This window comes from Ochotona princeps, chromosome 15, assembly GCF_030435755.1.
Source record: "Ochotona princeps isolate mOchPri1 chromosome 15, mOchPri1.hap1, whole genome shotgun sequence".
In the NCBI taxonomy this organism is placed as follows: domain Eukaryota; kingdom Metazoa; phylum Chordata; class Mammalia; order Lagomorpha; family Ochotonidae; genus Ochotona; species Ochotona princeps.
This window is the reverse complement of record NC_080846.1, coordinates 11,194,332-11,212,527: the sequence shown is the minus strand read 5'-3', so window position 1 is coordinate 11,212,527 and position 18,196 is coordinate 11,194,332. Positions and strand designations below refer to the sequence as shown.

At 46.2% G+C, this 18,196-nt stretch overlaps 1 protein-coding gene across 3 annotated transcripts in view; it reads left to right on the top strand.

Moving 5' to 3' along the window:
* RFX4 (regulatory factor X4) overlaps positions 1-18,196 on the top strand; it is a 149,227-nt gene that overhangs the window by 63,215 nt on the left and 67,816 nt on the right. For 2 of the 3 annotated variants that reach the window (XM_058673375.1, XM_058673374.1), the window contains exon 5: positions 14,854-14,915. In XM_058673375.1, coding sequence (XP_058529358.1) covers positions 14,854-14,915 — 62 coding nt within the window. Of the gene's footprint in view, positions 1-14,853; positions 14,916-17,239; positions 17,430-18,196 lie in introns of those variants that run through there. The other variant, XM_058673376.1, reaches the window with a different exon arrangement.

Sequence of the window (18,196 nt, the reverse complement as noted above, 5' to 3'; positions counted from 1 at the left end):
CATGTTCCATTGCTTAGACATAATGGTTTATCCATTGCCCTGTGAAGAGTTATCTTGCTCCCAGGTTTTGGTAGTTTGTAACAAAGCTGCTACAAATATCCACTGTGCAGGTGTTTGTGTAGACATAGGGTTACATCTCCTTGGGTAAATACCAAGAGCACATTGCTGAGCAGTATGATAAGAGGGGGTTGGCTTGTATGAGAAACTGACAAAACTGCCTTTTACAGTGGTTGCATCATTTTGCCTTCTTGCCGCAATAAGCAGGAATGCCTGTTGCTCTTCAGTTGGTATCAGCATGCTGGGTTCTGGCCATTCTCATGGATGGGTGATGCTGTTTCATTGTTTCAATTTGTATTTTCCTGATAACATATGTGGAACATCCCTATTTATGTGTTTTCCTTGGTGAAGCGTTTGTTAATGTCTTTGGTCCATTCTTTAACTGGGTATATTTTCTTTATTATTTTTTAAAGATTGATTCTTTTCATTGAAAATGCAGATTTATAGAGAGAAGCAACACAGAAATAAAGATCTTCCATCCATTGGTTCACTCCGCAAGTAACCACAATGGCCAGAGCTGAGCTAATCTGAAGGCAGGAGCCAGGAACTTCTTCCGGATCTCCCATGTGGGTGCAGGGTCCCAAGGTTATGGGCTGCCCTCTATTGCTTTCTCAGGCCAAAAGCAGGGAGCTGGAAGGGAAGCAGAACAGCCAGGATACAAAATGGCACCCATATGGGATCCCAGCATGTGCAAGGCTAGGATTTAGCCATTGAACCATTGCATCAGACCCCAGATTTATTTTCTTTTTGTTACATTTTGAGGTTTTATTGGGGAGGGGGTTTATGTTTTGGACAAAAGTCCTTGCCAGATGTGTCTTTTGTATTATTTTGCAGTGCATAACTTTTTTTTTCAGTCTTGGCATTATCTTTCACAGAGCAAAAATGTTTAATTTTAATTAAGTCCAATTTATCAATGATTTCTTTTATGGGTTCTGCCTTGAGTGTTGTTTCTAAATAGTCTTGTCATAAGCTTCTAGCTTTTCTTATGTTATCATAAAAAGATTGTATGGCTTTGCATTTTGTATTTAGGTGATGATCTATTCTGTTCCTTTTGGTGAAGGACTTTAAGGTCTTTGTGTAAGTTCTTCTTTTAGCTTGTGAGTGTGCACTCATTCCGTTTGTTCAAATGACTTTGTTCTGGAGTGTCACCTTCATTCCTTTGTCACAGATCACTTACCTACATTCAGGTGGAGCTATTTATCAGCTCTCCGTGTAATTCATCTATTTACTATTTTGCCTATTATACCATACCATCTTGATAACTACACTTTAGAATAAGTCTTTTGGGTGGTATCAGCTATCCAGTTTTATTCCTCACCTTCCAATCATGTGCTGCCTTTCTGGATCTCTCGCTTTTCCATGTCAACTTTAGATTGACTTTGCCAATATCTACAAATTAAATTGTTGAGTTTTTTTCTAAAGATTGATTTATTTTTATTACAAAGTCAGATATACAGAGAGGAGGAGAGACAGGGAGGAAGATCTTCCGTCCGATGATTCACTCCCCAAGTGAGCGCAATGGCCAGTGATGTGCCAATCTGAAGCCAGGAACCAGGAACCTCTTCCAGGTCTCCCACGTGGGTGCAGAGTCCCAAAGCTTTGGGCCGTCCTTGACTGCTTTCCCAGGCCACAAGCAGGGAGCTGGATGGGAAGTGGAGCTGCCGGGATTAGAACTGGCGCCCATATGGGATCCCCGGGTGTTCAAAGCGAGGACTTTCACCTCTAGGCCACACCGCCAGGCACAAATTGCTGAGATTTTGATTGGGATTGTACTGAATCTATATATCATGTTGAGAAGAAATGAAATCTCACACTTTTTGTTTTTTTGGAAAGGCAGTATACAAAGAGGGAGGAAAGGGAGGAGAAAGAGAAGGAAAGCTAAAAAGAGAGAGGCAGAGAAAGAGGCAGAGAGAGACAGAATATCTTGAATCTTGTGGTTCAACTCCCCAAATGGCTATAAAGTCTGGGGCAGGGCCAGAATGAAGCCAGAAGCCAAGAGCTTTTTACAGGTCTCTCATGTAGATGTAGGAGTCCAAGTACTTGGGTTACCTACCACTGCTTTCCCAGGCCACTAGCAGGGAGCTGGATCTGAAGTAGGGCAACTGAGACACAAACCAGTGCCCATAAGCGATGCCAGTGTTACAGACTTGGCTTAACTAGCTGTACCAGGATACCAGCCCATAAAATCCTGGTAATATTACATCTTCCTATTCATGAACATGGACTATCTCTTGGTCTGATATCTTTCATCAGAGTCTTGCAGTTTTCCTAATACAGGTCTTGGACATATTTTGTTAGATTTATACTTACTCATTTGGAAGAGTGATAAATAGTATTCTATTTTCAGTTTCAATTTCTACTTATTCATTGTAGTTATTTAGAGAAGTTGTTAGCTTCTACATATTAATTGTGTTTTCTGCAACCTTGCTGTAATTGCTTATTGGCTCCAGGAGAGAGTTTTTGGTCAGATTATTTTTAAAGATTTGCTTTTTCTAAATTTTATTTGAAAGACAGAACAACTAAGAGAAAGCGGGAGAACCATTATCTGCTAACTTCCCAGGAGTATTAGCAGGGAGATGAATCGGAAGTGGAGCAGCCAAAACTAAAACTGGCACTTTGCTATAGATTGGTAGCATCAGAGATAGAAGCTTAACACACTGCACCACAATGTTGCTTCTAAATATTTTTGTTTTTGTGTATAGATGATAATGTCGTTTTTGTGCAAAATCTTATGTATCACTTTCTAATATCTCTACTTTTTAATTTCCTTTCCTGTTGTTTGCCTTACCCAGTATTTCCAGTATGATACTGAAAAGGAGTGGTGTTTCTGATAATAGTATGAAAGCTCCTCAAATTCCCTGCCGCAAAGTGTGATGTTAACCATAGGAGATCATTTTTGTGGGTATATTTGTTACATTGAGGAAATTCCCTTCTATTTCTACTTTGCAGAGTTTTTTTTTTCTAAATGAATGTGTATTGAATTTTTGGGAGACCTGGAAGAAGTTCCTGGATCCCGGCTTCGGATTGGCACAGCACCAGCTGTTGCAGTCACTTGGGGAGTAAATCATCGGACGGAAGATCTTTCTGTCTCTCCTCCTCTCTGTATATCTGACTTTCCAATAAAAAATAAATCTTTTTTTTAAAAAGATTATTCTTTATTGTTATTGCAAAGGTAGATTTACAGAGAGGAGAGATAAAGAACTTGCATCCACTGGTTCTCTCCTCACATGACCACAATGGCCAGAGCCAATTCAAAGCCAGAGGTCAGGAGTTTCTTGCAGATCTCTCACACAGGTGCAGGATCCCCAGGCTTTAGGCTGTCCTCCTCGGCTTTCCCAGGCCACAAGTGGGGAGCTGGATGGGAAGTGGAGCCACCAGGACATGAACCGGCACCCATATGGGATCCTGGTACTTGCAAGGTGAGGATTTAGCAACTGAGCCATCATGTCCTCCTCACCTCACCCTCTCCTTTTTAAAGCGATTTATTTATTTTCATTGGGAAGGCAGACTAGATTCACGGAGAGAAGGAAAGATAGGTAGAAAGATGCATGTTGGATTTTGCTAGTTTTTTCTGTATCTGTTGATGTGTGTATAATTTTTTAACCTGTTGATTGTAACGACTGTATTAATTGGTTTCCTTTTCTTTTGCTCATTTTTAATAGCACCTGTTGCGTCATTGACTTGTGCTCTTAACACTAACTGATGTCTTGGAAGGCGAACTAGCCTTTCAGGGCTGCAGTAAATCCCATTTGATTGTGGTGTGTAACTTTATTCTTTGTTGTATTCAATTTGCAGTGATTCTGTTGAGAATGTTTGTGTCCATGTTCATGAGAGATGTTGTACTGTAGTCTTGTTTTAATGCCTATGTCTGCTTTTGATCCTAGGGAACTATTGACCTTGTTGAATTAGGAAGTATTCCTTTTTCTTATATTCTCTGAAAGAGGCTGTTGGGAATTGAAATAATTTATTTGTTAAATGTTTAGACGATTTCACCGGTGAACTCATCTGGGCCTCGTGCTTGCTGCTTAGAAAGGTTCCCAGTTATTGAGTACATTTCTTCACAGCCTTGTAGACTCTTCTGATTTTCTGTTTCTTCTTATGAACTTTAGCAAAGTGTGTCTTTCAGGAAATTGGTCCGTATTATCTGTTATCAAATTTGTGGGTAAGAAGTTGTTGATAGTATTCATATATTCTTTTAAAATATGTTTATTTTTATTTGAAAGGCAAATTTATAAAGAAGGAGAGAGGGAAGGAGGGAGGGAGAGACAGGTAGTTGAATCTTTCATCCACTGCTTCATCCCCAGTTAATAACAAGGGCTGGACCTGGGGCAGGTCTGAAATCAGGAGCCTTGGGCTTCTTCTGGGTCCCCCATATGGGTGCAAGGGCCCACAAACCTTAGTCATCCTCTGTTGCTTTACCAGGCACACTAGCAAGGAGCTGGATTGGAAATGGAGCAGCCTGAACTTGAACCGGCACCCATATGGGATGCTGGCTCCACAAGCAGAGGATTTGCCTACTATACCACAATACTGGCCTTCTATATTATCCTGTTACTGTCCATACAACTATAGTGGTATTTCTAATTTCATTTCAATTTTTGTGTCTTCTCTTTATTCTTTAGCCTTGAATAGAAGTTTAGCAATTTTATTGATTTTTCTTCTCAAAGAATCAGCTTTGGGTTTCATTGATTTGTTTTGCTTTCAATTTAATTGATTTCTGAGTTAATTCTTATTTCTTTTCTTCCATTTACTTAAGATTTAATTTGTTGTTTTACTCTGGATTCCTAGGATAAAAACTTACATGAATGATTTTAGAGCTTCCTTCTTTCCTATTTTTAGAATTTTAGAATTTTCCTCTGAGCATTGCTTTCACTTTCATAAAGTTTTGATGTTTGTATCCTATATCAAATCAAATATTTTTTTAATTTCTCAAGATTTCTTTTTGTCCCATGTGTTGTCTAAAAATGTAAAGTTTAGGGCCTGGCACAATGGCTAAATCCTTACCTTGCAAGCACCAGGATCCCATATGGGTGTCAGTTCATGTCCTGGGTGCTCTGCTTCCCTTCCAACTCCATGCTTTTGGCCTGAGAAAGCAATAGAGGGCAGCCAATAGCCGCGGGACCCTGCACCCACTTGGGAGATCCGGAAGAAGTTCCTGTCTCCTGGCTTTGGATTGGCTCAGCTCTGGGTATTGTGGCCACTTGTGGAGTGAACCAGCAGATGAAGATCTTTCCCTCTGTATCTCCTCCCTGTATTTCTGCCTAGCCTATATTTAGCCGGTAGGCTATTACACCGAGCCCTATAGTTGTTTAAAATTCCTGGTTTGATACTTCCAACATTCTCACCCTGTTTGTTTCTGTCTCATTTTTTTCAAACTGACCTTTGGTTTTGTTTCTTTTTTTGCTTTTTAGGATGCCTTGTAATTTCTTTCTTGCAGCTACCTTTGATGTACCCAGTACAAGGAAAATAGGCCTTTGAAATTGTGGTGGTGAGGTGTGAGGGGAGAGGAAGCATTCCAGGATCTAGAATTTCATCACAGTCTTTTGGGGAATTACCAGTGCTGCTCAACTTTCTTTCCCCTGTATGTGGGACAAGTTGGCTGGAGCTGGTGGCTATAGTTGGGCCTCTCCCATCCTCCAGGTCATTCTGGCTCAGATGGTGCCCCAGTAGGGTAGGCTGTGGTTAGCTAAGTTCTCTTGAAGGCAAGCCTTGGTAACAACAGAGTCTCCCTGCTAGAAGCAAAAAGGGATTTTCCTATGACCCTGACTTTGGGAGCCCGGTCAGGATCTTGCAGGAGGCTCCCGCTCTACCGCGTGTGCCTCTCCTTGACTGGGCCCCATCTGCATGGTTGGTTTACATGCAGCCTAAAGCAGCTCATCAATGACAGCTCAGGTGTCATTGGCCCTGGTCCCTGCAACAGCTTCCACTCAGGCATCTCTCCTCCAGTTATAAAGGACTGCCTGTACTCCCCTCTCAAATCTCTGGGCAGGTGTTTTCCCCATGTCCCTATCTCCTGTAAGGTTCCAAAATGAACTGCGAAGTTTCCCAGTTTGTGTAGTTTTGTATTAGTTCTAGGACATCCTGACAATTTCCAAACTCTTCACCGGGGGAAGTGGAATCCCAGAGGTCAAGGCGCTCTTTTTTATTTCCACTGTCATTACCAGATTTTTTGTCAATGCAAAGGAGTTTAACACTGGAGCCTTCTCATCAAGTAAATCATGGGTAGAAATCAAGTTCTATCAGTTAGGAATTGTGTCAGCACCACAGATGAAAGGTGCTTCTCTCTTACACAGTGATCTGGGTGGTGACAGCTGGACAGTTAGCTTCACATGGCTGATGAAGATGACATGATTTGTGGTCAGCAGTTTGTTGGCTTTTTCAGGAAAGGGCAGATTCATGGATAGGCAGTAGACAGTTGTGGTAGTATAATTTCAATATGTAGACAGCCAGGCCCTTGAGAGCTGTGGCAGGTGGTAGCGTTGGCTTGTGAGAGGAGGCAGCAGTGAGAGGTAGAAATGAGAAAGAGAAGCTGGGATGAACAAAGGTACCGTACTTTGAGTTCAATGTTTCTGTATCTGGCCTTTTCCAAAGAAGCCTTGAGGTAGGCGGCAAGAGGGCTGTGTGGGTGGCATTTCATTGAAAACCTGGCTCCTTCCTTCTTGCTGGTCGTCTTGAAGGAATGGGGGTGGGGGAAACCACAGGTGTTTTGGGGACCTGTGTCTCGGTAGCTGCTGTCCCTGGAGCAGAAACAGACATGAAAAATCTTGACATCTGACAAGACTCCACTCTCCTGGGAGTTCCTCCAACCCACTCACCCCTGTATCCCACCTGGCTCAGCTTGCCCACCCACCTGGGCACTAAACACACCCTAAGGCTGTCTGGAACCAGCTTTAGGACTCTTTAGTCATAATCTCTTTCCAGTTTTCAAAGGAAAATTGCTAAGTACATAGAATTGCCTGCTATTTTATTCTGAGTCTTTAGGTTCTACCCTGGAGTGTCCATATCAGAATGTCTGATTTCACCCTGGATTGCCTTTGTTATTCAGTGTTACACAGTGTGAAAACTGCAGTCCAATTGTCTAGGTTTGAATTTGGATTCCACAACTAAACAACCTGTGTGAGTTCAGGCAACTTCTTAATAACTCTGGACCTCCACTTCTCATCTGTAAACTGGAATTATGACTACAACCTTCTGCAGCATTGTTGAGCTGATAATTACACAAACGCTACTTAGGCCAGTGCCTGGTAAACACTCAATGTGTGTTAGCATGGCATCAGCTTACTATGGCAACTCGTCATGACTTTAATGCATCGTCACTAACATATCATTGTTCCATTCCTGCTACATGCTCTTCCTTCTGAACAATTTTGAGAACAATTGTTCTAAAAATGTCCTACCTCTCACACACGCTGCCATCACCACCCGCACCCTCCCTTATTACCTCTTCTAAATTATTCCATTTCTGACTTAATCTGTGTCTTATGTAACTCCTCGTCCTAGCTAACTTGATGTGTGGTGACTGCTTTTTCCTTTGCACACATGACGCGTTCATTACCCAGTCCATCTGAGGACAGTGCTGGCTTCCTATGTGGCTTTGGGTGAGAACTTCCTGGCAGTTGCCAGCCATGGTGCCCCCTCGAGGGGCAGCTGCCTTGCTGTCACCTTTTATCCCGTGAGGACCTGTACAGACTCCCTTTCATGAATTCATAATGCATAATTTTGAGTTGCACTCCCTATCTCATTGCACCTGTTATGAATTACAGGAATCCGAAACTTCTCTTGGGAAGTTCCCTATGGTCCCTGCAGCATTCTACTATCCCTTAAACCCCGAGGGCCCAGCACCCAGGGAGTGCCAGCTCCCCAAATCATCGAATGGCTGGGCTTCCACCCATGTAGTGAAGTCACTCTAGCAGCTCGCATTTTTGAAGATGAAAGCATGGAGCTAGGAAGTGTCAACATCTTCATTCATCTCACTGGGCTTCAACTATCCTTATGTCTCTGAAAGGGGGGCCTAGGTTTATTATCCAAAAAAGACAATGAGGTTCTCATTTTCAGATTTCAGTTTGGGGTGATTAGATCCCTTTAACCAACTTCTTAATCACTGCCCTGGTTCAAAAAAAGTGACTGATGTGTGCATTTTTAAAAACAAGCTGCCGGACTTCCTCAATATGTGATTATCAAGTCACCAGTTTACCAATGGACTCATTTTCTAATACCCTGCCCTAGGAACATCCCCATTCCCAGACACCCAGACAATCCCTGCAGTAAGACCTGCAGCTCTCAGCCTTAACACCATTCTCGACCTCCCGACCTCCCTCTGGCCAGTGGCTCTGTCTCCTTCCTGATGCAGGAGGATATGTCTTCCTCCATCATCACAGTGGATTCCTTAGAGATCACTTCCTCTTGGAGGCAAGTCTTTGCCTACAGCGTGTAGGTTGAGTTTCTAGAAATAACCAAAAGCCTGATGAGTGATCAAGCTAACTGAGGTCATGAGACACCAGGGTCAAAACCAAAGGCTGTTGGTGCCGAGCGGCCATCCCTGCGGGGCTCTCAAGGTGTCTTCCCAGGCCATGCCGGGAGAGGATGTGGGGGAGTCCTGCACCGTTAGTGGAGACCTTGGTGTGTGTGTGAGTGTGTGTATATGTGTGTGTGAGAGAGAGAATGAAAAAGCAAAGACAAACAGCACAGCCACATTCCTACTTGTTTCACTGTGAGCCTGAGTGTTGTGGCGCCACCTTAGAGCCCAGTTCCTTATCTGTAAGGTGGTTGTGCTCCCCTGCAGCTTGGCTTTCAGGATGACCTTCAGGACTAATTGAGGATGCCTGGCTCTGAGCAGGGCTCTGTGGATGCCAGTCCTTCCTTTCACTCCTTCGCTTCCCCTTCTTAAAGGAGCCTCCTTGTTTGTGTCGTGTGAAGAACATGTACCTGAAAATCATTCCCATTTCTTAAACAGCTGTACCCACAAAATGATGCCAGCCCACTAGCCCACTGCTGGGCTTCCCCCAGCCCAGAGCATGTGGTGTGGGGAGAGCTGTGAACACCACCACCACTGGAGCCTTAGGAGTGCCGGAGGGCCCTTCTCTGGGGCTGCTCCACTCTCAGCAAGCCTCGAGGAGCACCCCCCTCCACCCTGGCCCCCATCTGCCCAGGCTGAAAGGGAGAAGGGTGGGATTCCCGAGTAATTAAAGGGAATTTGGAAGGCTTGGGTGTTGCGGAATGTTAGATCAGTAGCTAGAACAGCATGCGGCGTTCTTTAAGCAGGCTTCATTGAATCCATACAAAACAAGAAAGAGGGGCTGCCTGCCTGTCTGCTCATTTATCAAACAGCGAAGCTCAACTCTCCCAACTCCACAAAAGTGCTTGACTGTTTGCTGAGTCCTGCTCCAAAAATTAAAGGCTCCACAGCCTGCGCGGGGCCGGACAGACCCTGCGTTTTGAGACTCCCAACTAAATTGTGCTGGGTTTTCAGGGGACAGGCACCAGTGAAAGGAGAGAATAATTTGTAATTTGCAGCCCATAAGAAACAATTATTAAAAAAAGAAAAAACAGCTCAGCCCCTTCCCCCAGGTTTTTTGTTGTTTTAGTGGCAAGGAGGAGGTGCTATCTGCAAGGGCCTTGTTTTGCTCTGAGTGGGAAGTCTTGACTTCCACTGGGGCAAGCCGTGATGTGGGATGGCAGTGCCTGCACCCAACCCCCACAGCAGCCCTTCCCAAGTTTCCTTCCTCCGGGTTACTTTACTGGAAATTGCCTTTCTCTCCTTCTGAGGGTGGGGAGGAGGGGGAAGGGATGACTTGGCCATCAAATATTTTATCAGCAAAAGAATGTTCACAAAGAGAATCGGGTATTCTAACCACACAGATAGACTGCTTGGGAAAGCACAATGGGCTGAAGCAGCCTGAAACCTGGATAGAATGCAGATCCTCTGAAAGCCACAAAAGGATGGAAATGTGCTCACCCTGCCAGTGGGAAGGATGGGCTATAAAAGGACAGGGACTTGGGGACATACAGATGCCTACATCCCAAATTCCAGGGCCTGCTTCAAGCCCTGGCTCCACTTCCAACTCAAGCTGCTGGCTGCATGTGCACCCTGGGAGGCAACACGTTGATAGTTTAAGGACTTGGGTCCCTGCCACCACCGACCAGGGACCAAGATGGAGTTCTAGGCTCCTGACTTCAACTAGGCTCAGCCTCAGCCAGTGCAGGCGTTAGTGGGATCTCTGTGTCTCTCTGCCTTTTAAATAAACAAATACTTAAAACAGATGGTGACTAGAGGAAGAGGCCAAAAGGGGAGTTGACACGGGAATTAGGAGCTGTGGCTCCCCTCATTCAGCACATGAGACTGGTGCAGGTGAGCTCCCACCCCACATCCTTGTCCTGCCCCCCGCTGGGGCAGCTCCAGAGGCCAGCCTGGGTGCCACCTCTCTGCCAACAAGCCTATGAGGCGAGATGAACAAGTACCACCCTCCCCCATTTCGTAGGTGGAGAAAGTTGGGAAGAAAAAACAAAGAGCTTTCTTGGCTTTTCAACTTAGCACATTTTTTAAAAAGTGTGACTTCATAGAAAATGATTTGACAGTGTGCTTGAAGAAATGGAGACACTTTCGCTTCTTTGAATCAGTTCCACGTTTCAGAAACCATTTTGAGGGAGAAACCCCCAAATAATCAATGAAAAAAAATAGAAACCATCATGCATAAAGTTATAACTTTCTACATACATGAGCCAGCAGTGGCCAGTTACAGAGGAGTGAATCATTTGTGCTTTTCCATACTTATCAAGCCCATTAACGTATCAAGCCCCACTGTCACCTGAGTCGCCTCCTGTCTGTCTCCCTACTGTGCTCTCTATCCTGCCATGGTAAATTTTTCACACAACAGCCAAAGAGTTTTCTTCTTCTTTTTTAAGATTTATTTGTTTTTATTGGAAAGTCAGATTTATAGAGAGAAGGAGAGACAGAGAAAAAGATCTTCCATCTGCTGGTTCACTCCCCAAGTGGCCACAATGGCTGGAACTGAGCTGATCCAAAGCCAGGAGCCAAGAGCCTCTTCCAGGTCTCCCATGTGGGAGCAGGGTCTTCCACCCACAAATTCACTCCCCAAGTAGAGGCAACGGCAGCATTGCTGATCTGAAGACAGAGGCAGGAATTTCTTCAGGGTCTCCCATGCAAGTACAGGGTCCCCAAGCATTGGGCTATCCTCTATTGCTTTCCCAGGCCACAAGCAGGGATGTAGAAAGGCCAGTATACAAACCAGAAACCATATGGGATCCTGGGGCACGCAAGGCGAGGACTGACTTTAGCCACTAGGCTTTCGTGCCAGGCCCCAGAGAGCCTTCTGAAAGTGACGTCAATTCTCATTCCCCATCACTCCAGTTAAAGCACTCTGCAGTCTGCCCATGTCACTTGGAGAAAAAGCTCAGGAAGGCGACTCTGGCCCATTTACATGTCCCTGTCTCCTGCCACCCTCCTGCACCCACCCTGGCTCTGCTCCTGCCACACCTGTTTCCTCGTTTTTCCTGAAATAAAAATGGAACTCCCTTCCCCACACCCTCAGGGCCTTTGCATCAGCTGTTCTGTTTCCTGGCTGTTCTTTGCCCCAGTTATCCAAGTGGTTCATTCCTTCACTTCCTTCAGGTCATCCATCAAATGCCACCTAATCACTGAATCCTCATCACCCTAAACAGGATAACACCTGCCACCTGCACAGTCCCCAGGCTCTCTGCATTCTGCTTTCTGGGCTCACCTCTGCAGCATTTGCAGATGGACAATGCATTGTTTTTTCATATTTTGCTTTCTCCAGTCTTGTCATTGCTAGAATGTAAGATTCCTGGCCAGAGACTTTTTTGCCCCCTCTGTGCTTTGCAAGCTATCCAGCAGCCCCAGAGATAACTGGTCAACTCAACTGACCTACCACTAGCCAGCACCTGTGGTTCCTGAGGGTGTGACTTGCTGAACGCGGGGAAGAGTCGCAGCAAAGGAGGCTGGAGATGCCCCTGGTACAGGGTATTATTGGTCTAGGTAGAAACTTCACAGAGAAGAGCAGAGCATGAACATCTGTGAGGACTCTAAGGGAGGGGCTGGCACTGTGGCATAGCAGGTGAAGCCTCCACCTACAATGCCAGCATCCTGTATAGGTACCACTTTGAGTCCTGGCTGCTCCACTTCCTATCCAGCTCCCTGCTGTTGCTCCTGGGAAAGCAGTGGAAAATGAGCCAAGTCTTTGGGCCCCTGCACCCATGCAGGAGACCCTCCCAGATGAAGCTCCTGGTTTTGACTTCTCCCAGCCCTGGCCTTGCACCCATTTTGTGAGTGAACCAACAGATGAAAAGTACCTCTCTTTTTCTGTATTTCCTCTTTCTGTAACTCTTTCAAGTAAAATAAATGAATCTTAAAAAAGATTTCTGTGGAGAGATGACAGCCAAAACACACTGAATTTGTTAGGATGAATAAATTGAAGAGATCTATTATAGAGTATTTTTATTAAAATATTTTTATAAAGATTTATTTTTTATTGGAAATATTTACAGAGACAAGCAAAGAAAGAAAGATCTTCCGTCCACTGGTTCACTCCCCAAGTAGCCACAATAGCTGGAACTGAGCTGATCTGAAGCCAGGAGCCAGGAACTTCTCTTCTTTTGGGTCTCCCACATGGGTGCAGGGTCCCAAGGCTTTGGGCCGTCCTCCACTGCTTTCTCAGGCCACAAGCAGGGAGCTGGATGGGAAGTGGAGCAGCTGGGACACAAACTGGTGCATGTATGGGATCCCAGCACATGCAAGGCAGGGACTTAGCCACTAGGCTACTGTGCCGGGTCCTACAGCATTTTAATTAATGTGTTCTATACTTATACATGACAAAGAGATTACATTTCAGGCATTCTCAGAAAGAATAAGTATATGAGATAATGCATCTGTTACCTTAGTTCAGCCATTCTGTACCATATACATATTTCAGATCATACTGTATAACATATATATGCATATGTGTAGATATAATTTGTATTTGTCAGTTTCTAAAAAAAATTCTGTGGACCACATCATTAAGGTCACTGAACAAGTGGCCCAGGGAAGGTTTCTTGGACTAAATAAGGTACAAGCTGAAACTGAAGGGTCGGTAGACATGAAGCCCACAAGGGGCACGGAGGGAGGGCTCCATCCCATGGGAAGAGCCTGCAGGAAGACCCCGAGTCAGCACATGCATTCCTGGTACTTGAAGGCCAGAACGAAGACTTAGGGAAGGAGGAGGGAGAGTGATGGGACTGGCTGGGTCGGTGAGTTTGCACCTTGTGTAGAAGCTTCAAGGAGAAGTGGTCATGATGGGGTAGGATTGGAACCTGGAGGAAGCCCAGAGGCTGTGTGCTGAAGCCCTGTGCACACTGTCCCCATTTGCTAGGGGACCAGAGCGAGGCTCCCAGAGCAAGTAGGAGGGACTTAGAGAAGGAGGAGGCCTCAGGGGTGGTGGGGGCAGCATTCCAGGCAGAGAGAGTGGCTTGCACCATGCTGGAGGCAGCAGGAACAGCACAAGGGGAAGCAGTTGCGGTGCTGGTTGGGACTTTGGCATCCTGTCCTGGGGTATGCCTGGGTGAGAATCCTGGCTCCTGATCCCAGCTTCCGGCTAAGTCACTCACGTGGGCAATAGCAGTGATGTCTCAAGTAGTTAGGTTCCTGCCAGCTGCACAGAAGACCTGGACTGAGTTCTTGGTCCAGTCCCAGCTGGTGCAGCCATCTGTGGGAGTGACCCAATAGAAAGGAAATTTCATTCTCTTTTTCTCTCTGCCTCTCAAATTAAACAAATAATGAAACAAAAACAGGGAAACTGAGTCATTACTGAACAACTTGCCTGAAGCAAAGGGTTGAAGCTTGGATCTAATCCAGGTAGTCTAGCTCCAGAGTTCATGTCCATGACCCCTGCATGGTACTGCCTTCCCAACAAACATCATCTCTGGAAACATCAGGGAACAAGGCTCTTTCTGTGTCTGCACAGTGGGTCTCTCCTCCCTGGCTCTTTTGTGAACCTGCATGCCGTCCTGGGAGGCAGAAGTCGCCACCCTCTACTCTTCTGGCAAGGAGCAGGGCGTCATTCCTTAATTCAGTAAGTGCAGGCTGAGCTCTCTGCATGTGGTGGTCTTTGCTCTCATGACCTTGCCTTCAGGGAAGAAGAGCCTCAAACCAAGCACACAGCAAGTAAGCAAGACCATTTCAGAGAGTGAGAAGAAGACAGTGCAGGATGCGATGGCAAGGCACCGCATGTGCTGCTCCACATCCACACAGGTCAGAGGAAGGCATAAACAGAGACTGCGCAGAAGCCTGGAAGGTTGAGGAGGAGGAACCAATCTTGGGAAGTGCCAGGTGCAGTTCTATTTTCTTCCATGAGAACGGCAGTATAAAGGCTCTCAGTAGGGTAAAAGCTGGTGGGTGGCAGGAAGGGGATTAGAGAGGAAGCCCACATGGCAGGAAAGTGGTGAAGATGGTGAGCGCTCTGTATGTAGGAGTGAGAGGCCAAGAGGCAAGCAGAGGGCATCACTGTGGCTGAGTTTGTTTTCCCCTTCCAAGTGTAACAGGGGGTTTAAACAAGGGAGCTGTGTGTTCTAGAGCAGTGGGTCTCCTGCACTGTCTGTGAGCAGGAGAAAGAAGCAGAGAGTGGAGGAAGAAAATCACAGGGAATACCACCATGGGCCTCCCAGACACCAGCTGCCTTCTCCAAGGATCTATGTTTCCTTTCCTTCTGTGTTTGCAGATTGTCAAGCTCGGTCACTGTGCCCACTCTGTCGCACTGCATAACCAATTCTTGTGTTGACTTACAGATCATAAGGCAGCAGTTTCCTCAGTTAACCACCAGAAGACTCGGGACCCGAGGACAGTCCAAGTAAGCACCAGACAGCCATCCCACCAGCAGAGCTGCGAGGCGGGCCGCATCTTTAGGGCCTCTTGCACTTGAGTCCTGATCCAGACCTATCTGTGTGCATAACGGTGGTGAGGGTGAGGGCTGGACAGGAGGGACCACACAGACACACACACGGAGGAGCTCTGTGACATCAGGCCCCCAATGCCCAGGGTCTGAAAAAGTGGCTGTCCCAAGGACCAGGACCTGTGCCACCTGCCTCTGGGCATTGTTGTAACAATCTTGAACATCCTTGAGAGAAACACCTTGTGGCTTTTTGGACAACCTCCAGGTCAGGTGGACTACTTTGCTGAGCACCCTCTCTGCTCTGAGAGTAGTTGGTCAGTCAGAGAAACAGAGCTCTACTAGTTCCTGCATGGACGATGAGACCAAAAGGTGCAAGGCCACCGTGGTCCACACGGCGCACTGCCCCCTCTGCACTAGTTTCATCAAACACCAACCAATCCTTGCTGCACACACTCCGTGTGTCAGGCATATTGTGATCCACGCTGGGAGCAATCACAGCCTGCACAGGGTGGACATTTATTTTGAAAGGGAAGACAGATAAGAAAAAGGGAACCGGGATCTAACGAAGAGGGTGGTGGTAGACAACAAAGTAAGAGGAGGAGTCGGAGGAGGGGGCTTTCTGAGGCATGAGGCATAAGGGAAGACCTGAGGGGGAAGGAAACTTAGGGGATCTTGGGGGCCTGTCTCTCCTGAGTAGCTGGAAGGCAGTGTCGTCCTAGAATCACTGAGGTGTCATGAGAATCCGGGCTGACGGGACCAGCTTGTAAGGATGTTTCCAAACCATCTTTGTGGGCCCTGGGCTTCCCTGAACAGAAGGCTGTAGCCAAGCGTTTGGTAAGCACTGAGTTAAATAAGGCTTCCTTTTCAGCAAGACTTCTGGGAAGCTTTTATGATGCTAATGTGCATGGTGACTCCACTAGAGGGTGTCTTATTATGCAGCATTTCTAAATGGTCTGACCACTGTGGAGCAGGTCAGCACACAGTGACCTATAAAACACTGCAACATTTTAAAAAGCAACCACACAGGGCTTAGGGGACCTGCCTGGAAGGATGACTCCAAAGCATACCTGATACTGTCACCTGGGGTAACAGGTCTTCCTATCACCCCTGGGCAACACATTCCTATCCTGGGAATGGGGAGAGATTTGACTCCGAAACTCAGTTAGGGAAAGAAAGTGGATCTCCCAACAGGGCCACCACCTTTTAGTTAACTTCTGACAATAATGAGGTTAAGTGTGTGTTTGTATATGCGTGGGGGCGAGGGGACAGGGGGAGTGACTCAGAAGGTCTTGGGCCAGCTTTCAAAGGTAGTTACTAAAAAAAAAAGTTTCAAACCAGAGGGAAGCTCTTGACATAAATTTCTAATAACTTTCCAAGGCAACTGTTCTGGAAAACAAACCTCATTCATAACGAAGAATTATGATATTTGTTTTCAGACAAGGTTTCCGCCTTGGTAAGATTGTAGCATGCAAAAGTCAGGTTCTCCTGTCATTGCTTGCAGATGAGCAGAATGGGCAGTTCAGAAAGCTGGTGGCACCCAGGAGCGCCATATAGGAGCAGATGGTGAATGAGTGGGAATGAAGTGTTAGTGTCCTGCTCATAGTCTTTGAAGAATTGCTGGCCCTGATACACCGTTACTCGTTTCTGAAAAGGGACTGGAGGGTAAAGACAGCCAAGGCAGAGACAGTCAAAGAACAGAAAGGATTCCCACCCTACCTACACTTGGAGAAGGTTCCCTTTGGCTTGCACATGCGAGCCTGTCTGTGTGCTCCATTTCTCTAACCGGCAACTGGAAAATTGGGCAAATACTCTCTTTTAAAAAATTCTGTGATGTCAACTCTATTGTGTCCTCTTGGTGAGGACTTCGCAAAGGTTGGAGACTCCTTCAAGGATCAAAAGGCACCAGGAAGTTTCCAACCAGAAACACGGAGTTAAAAGAGAAAAATCCCTCAGCAGTTTGCCCTGGGGGCTGGTCAGTAGTGAGTGAAGTGGTGCTCATGATACAGAACTTGAAAGCGTCAGTCCAGGAAGGGCTCAGTGGAAGGGCTTTGTGCGACCCGTTTTAGCCGCATGCCCTCTGACTGGTTAAGAACCGGTGTGGTCCAAATGTATTCTTGACCACCTTGATCTTGAGAAAGGATGATCAAGGGCAACGCTTCGAGGCCAAGGAGGCATGTCATAACTGTCCTCCCACCTGAAAAGCTCTTCCGGAACACCTGGAACCAACCAGAACCAGGCTCCTCCCCTACTCCCCTCCCCCACTCCCCCAGGAGGTAAGGCAGTTATGACAGTTGGGAAGTAGAAGGCACAGAAGGCAGATATTAGCTCAACACAAAGAACTTTCTGATAACTACACCAGTGACTGAAAATGAACTGGGCTGCCTTTGAAGGCTCTGAGCTCTTCATCCCCGGAGGCGTTCCACTGGAGACGAGATGCCCACTGAGCAGAAATATCACCGAGTGGTATCCCATGTGAGGACCCCTGGGGCAGGGCTGGTTAGATGTGCCTCTCTTCCCTCCCGGGAAAGCCTTTCCTTAGCTCAAAGTGCCTTCCCCTTCGCTTCACTCTGTGACTGTCCCCCCAACTCTGTGGGTCGAGAGAGGTTAATATGTCAGGCAGTATTTCTGAAAGAAAGGTCCAGGTGTTATTTACATTCAAGTTGCCTTGGGACCGTGCAAATCTTGTACTTTAGATCTATGAAATTGGAATCTTTGGGGGTGAGGCCAGGAATCTATTTTTCTGTGGTTTTGTGACTGATTCCTACTATTGGAAAAGGTTGAGAGTGCTTGGTTTAGTGGGTAAAAGCACTTCTGAGGTTCAAGTCCTGTCTCCTACCCACAGGTTGATCTCAGGGAGTTTTAGTTAAATTCTCTGGGGCTTTCATTTTCTCACCTGGAAAATGAGAAAATAATTAGTCGCAGACTCTTAAGTCTTTGTGAGATTAAATACGATGACATGAGTTAAGCTCCTCACACCAACAATCTCCAAGTGGCCTGCCCTAGCATTACCTTAGGGATTTGTTTCAAAACTACTTTAGGGCCCCATTCCTACATAGGTCCTGGGGAGCACTAAGGGGCCTGTATTTGTATTAAGCTCCACAGGGGATTCTGAGAAACATCAAAATGGATAGGCATAGGCTCTCCGAGCCGTGCTTCTTGTCAGTGTAGAACCAGCCGTGTTAGAACCAGACAGATCCAGGGTTGAGGAACCCGCTCTTTCCCTAAACAGCTATCTGACC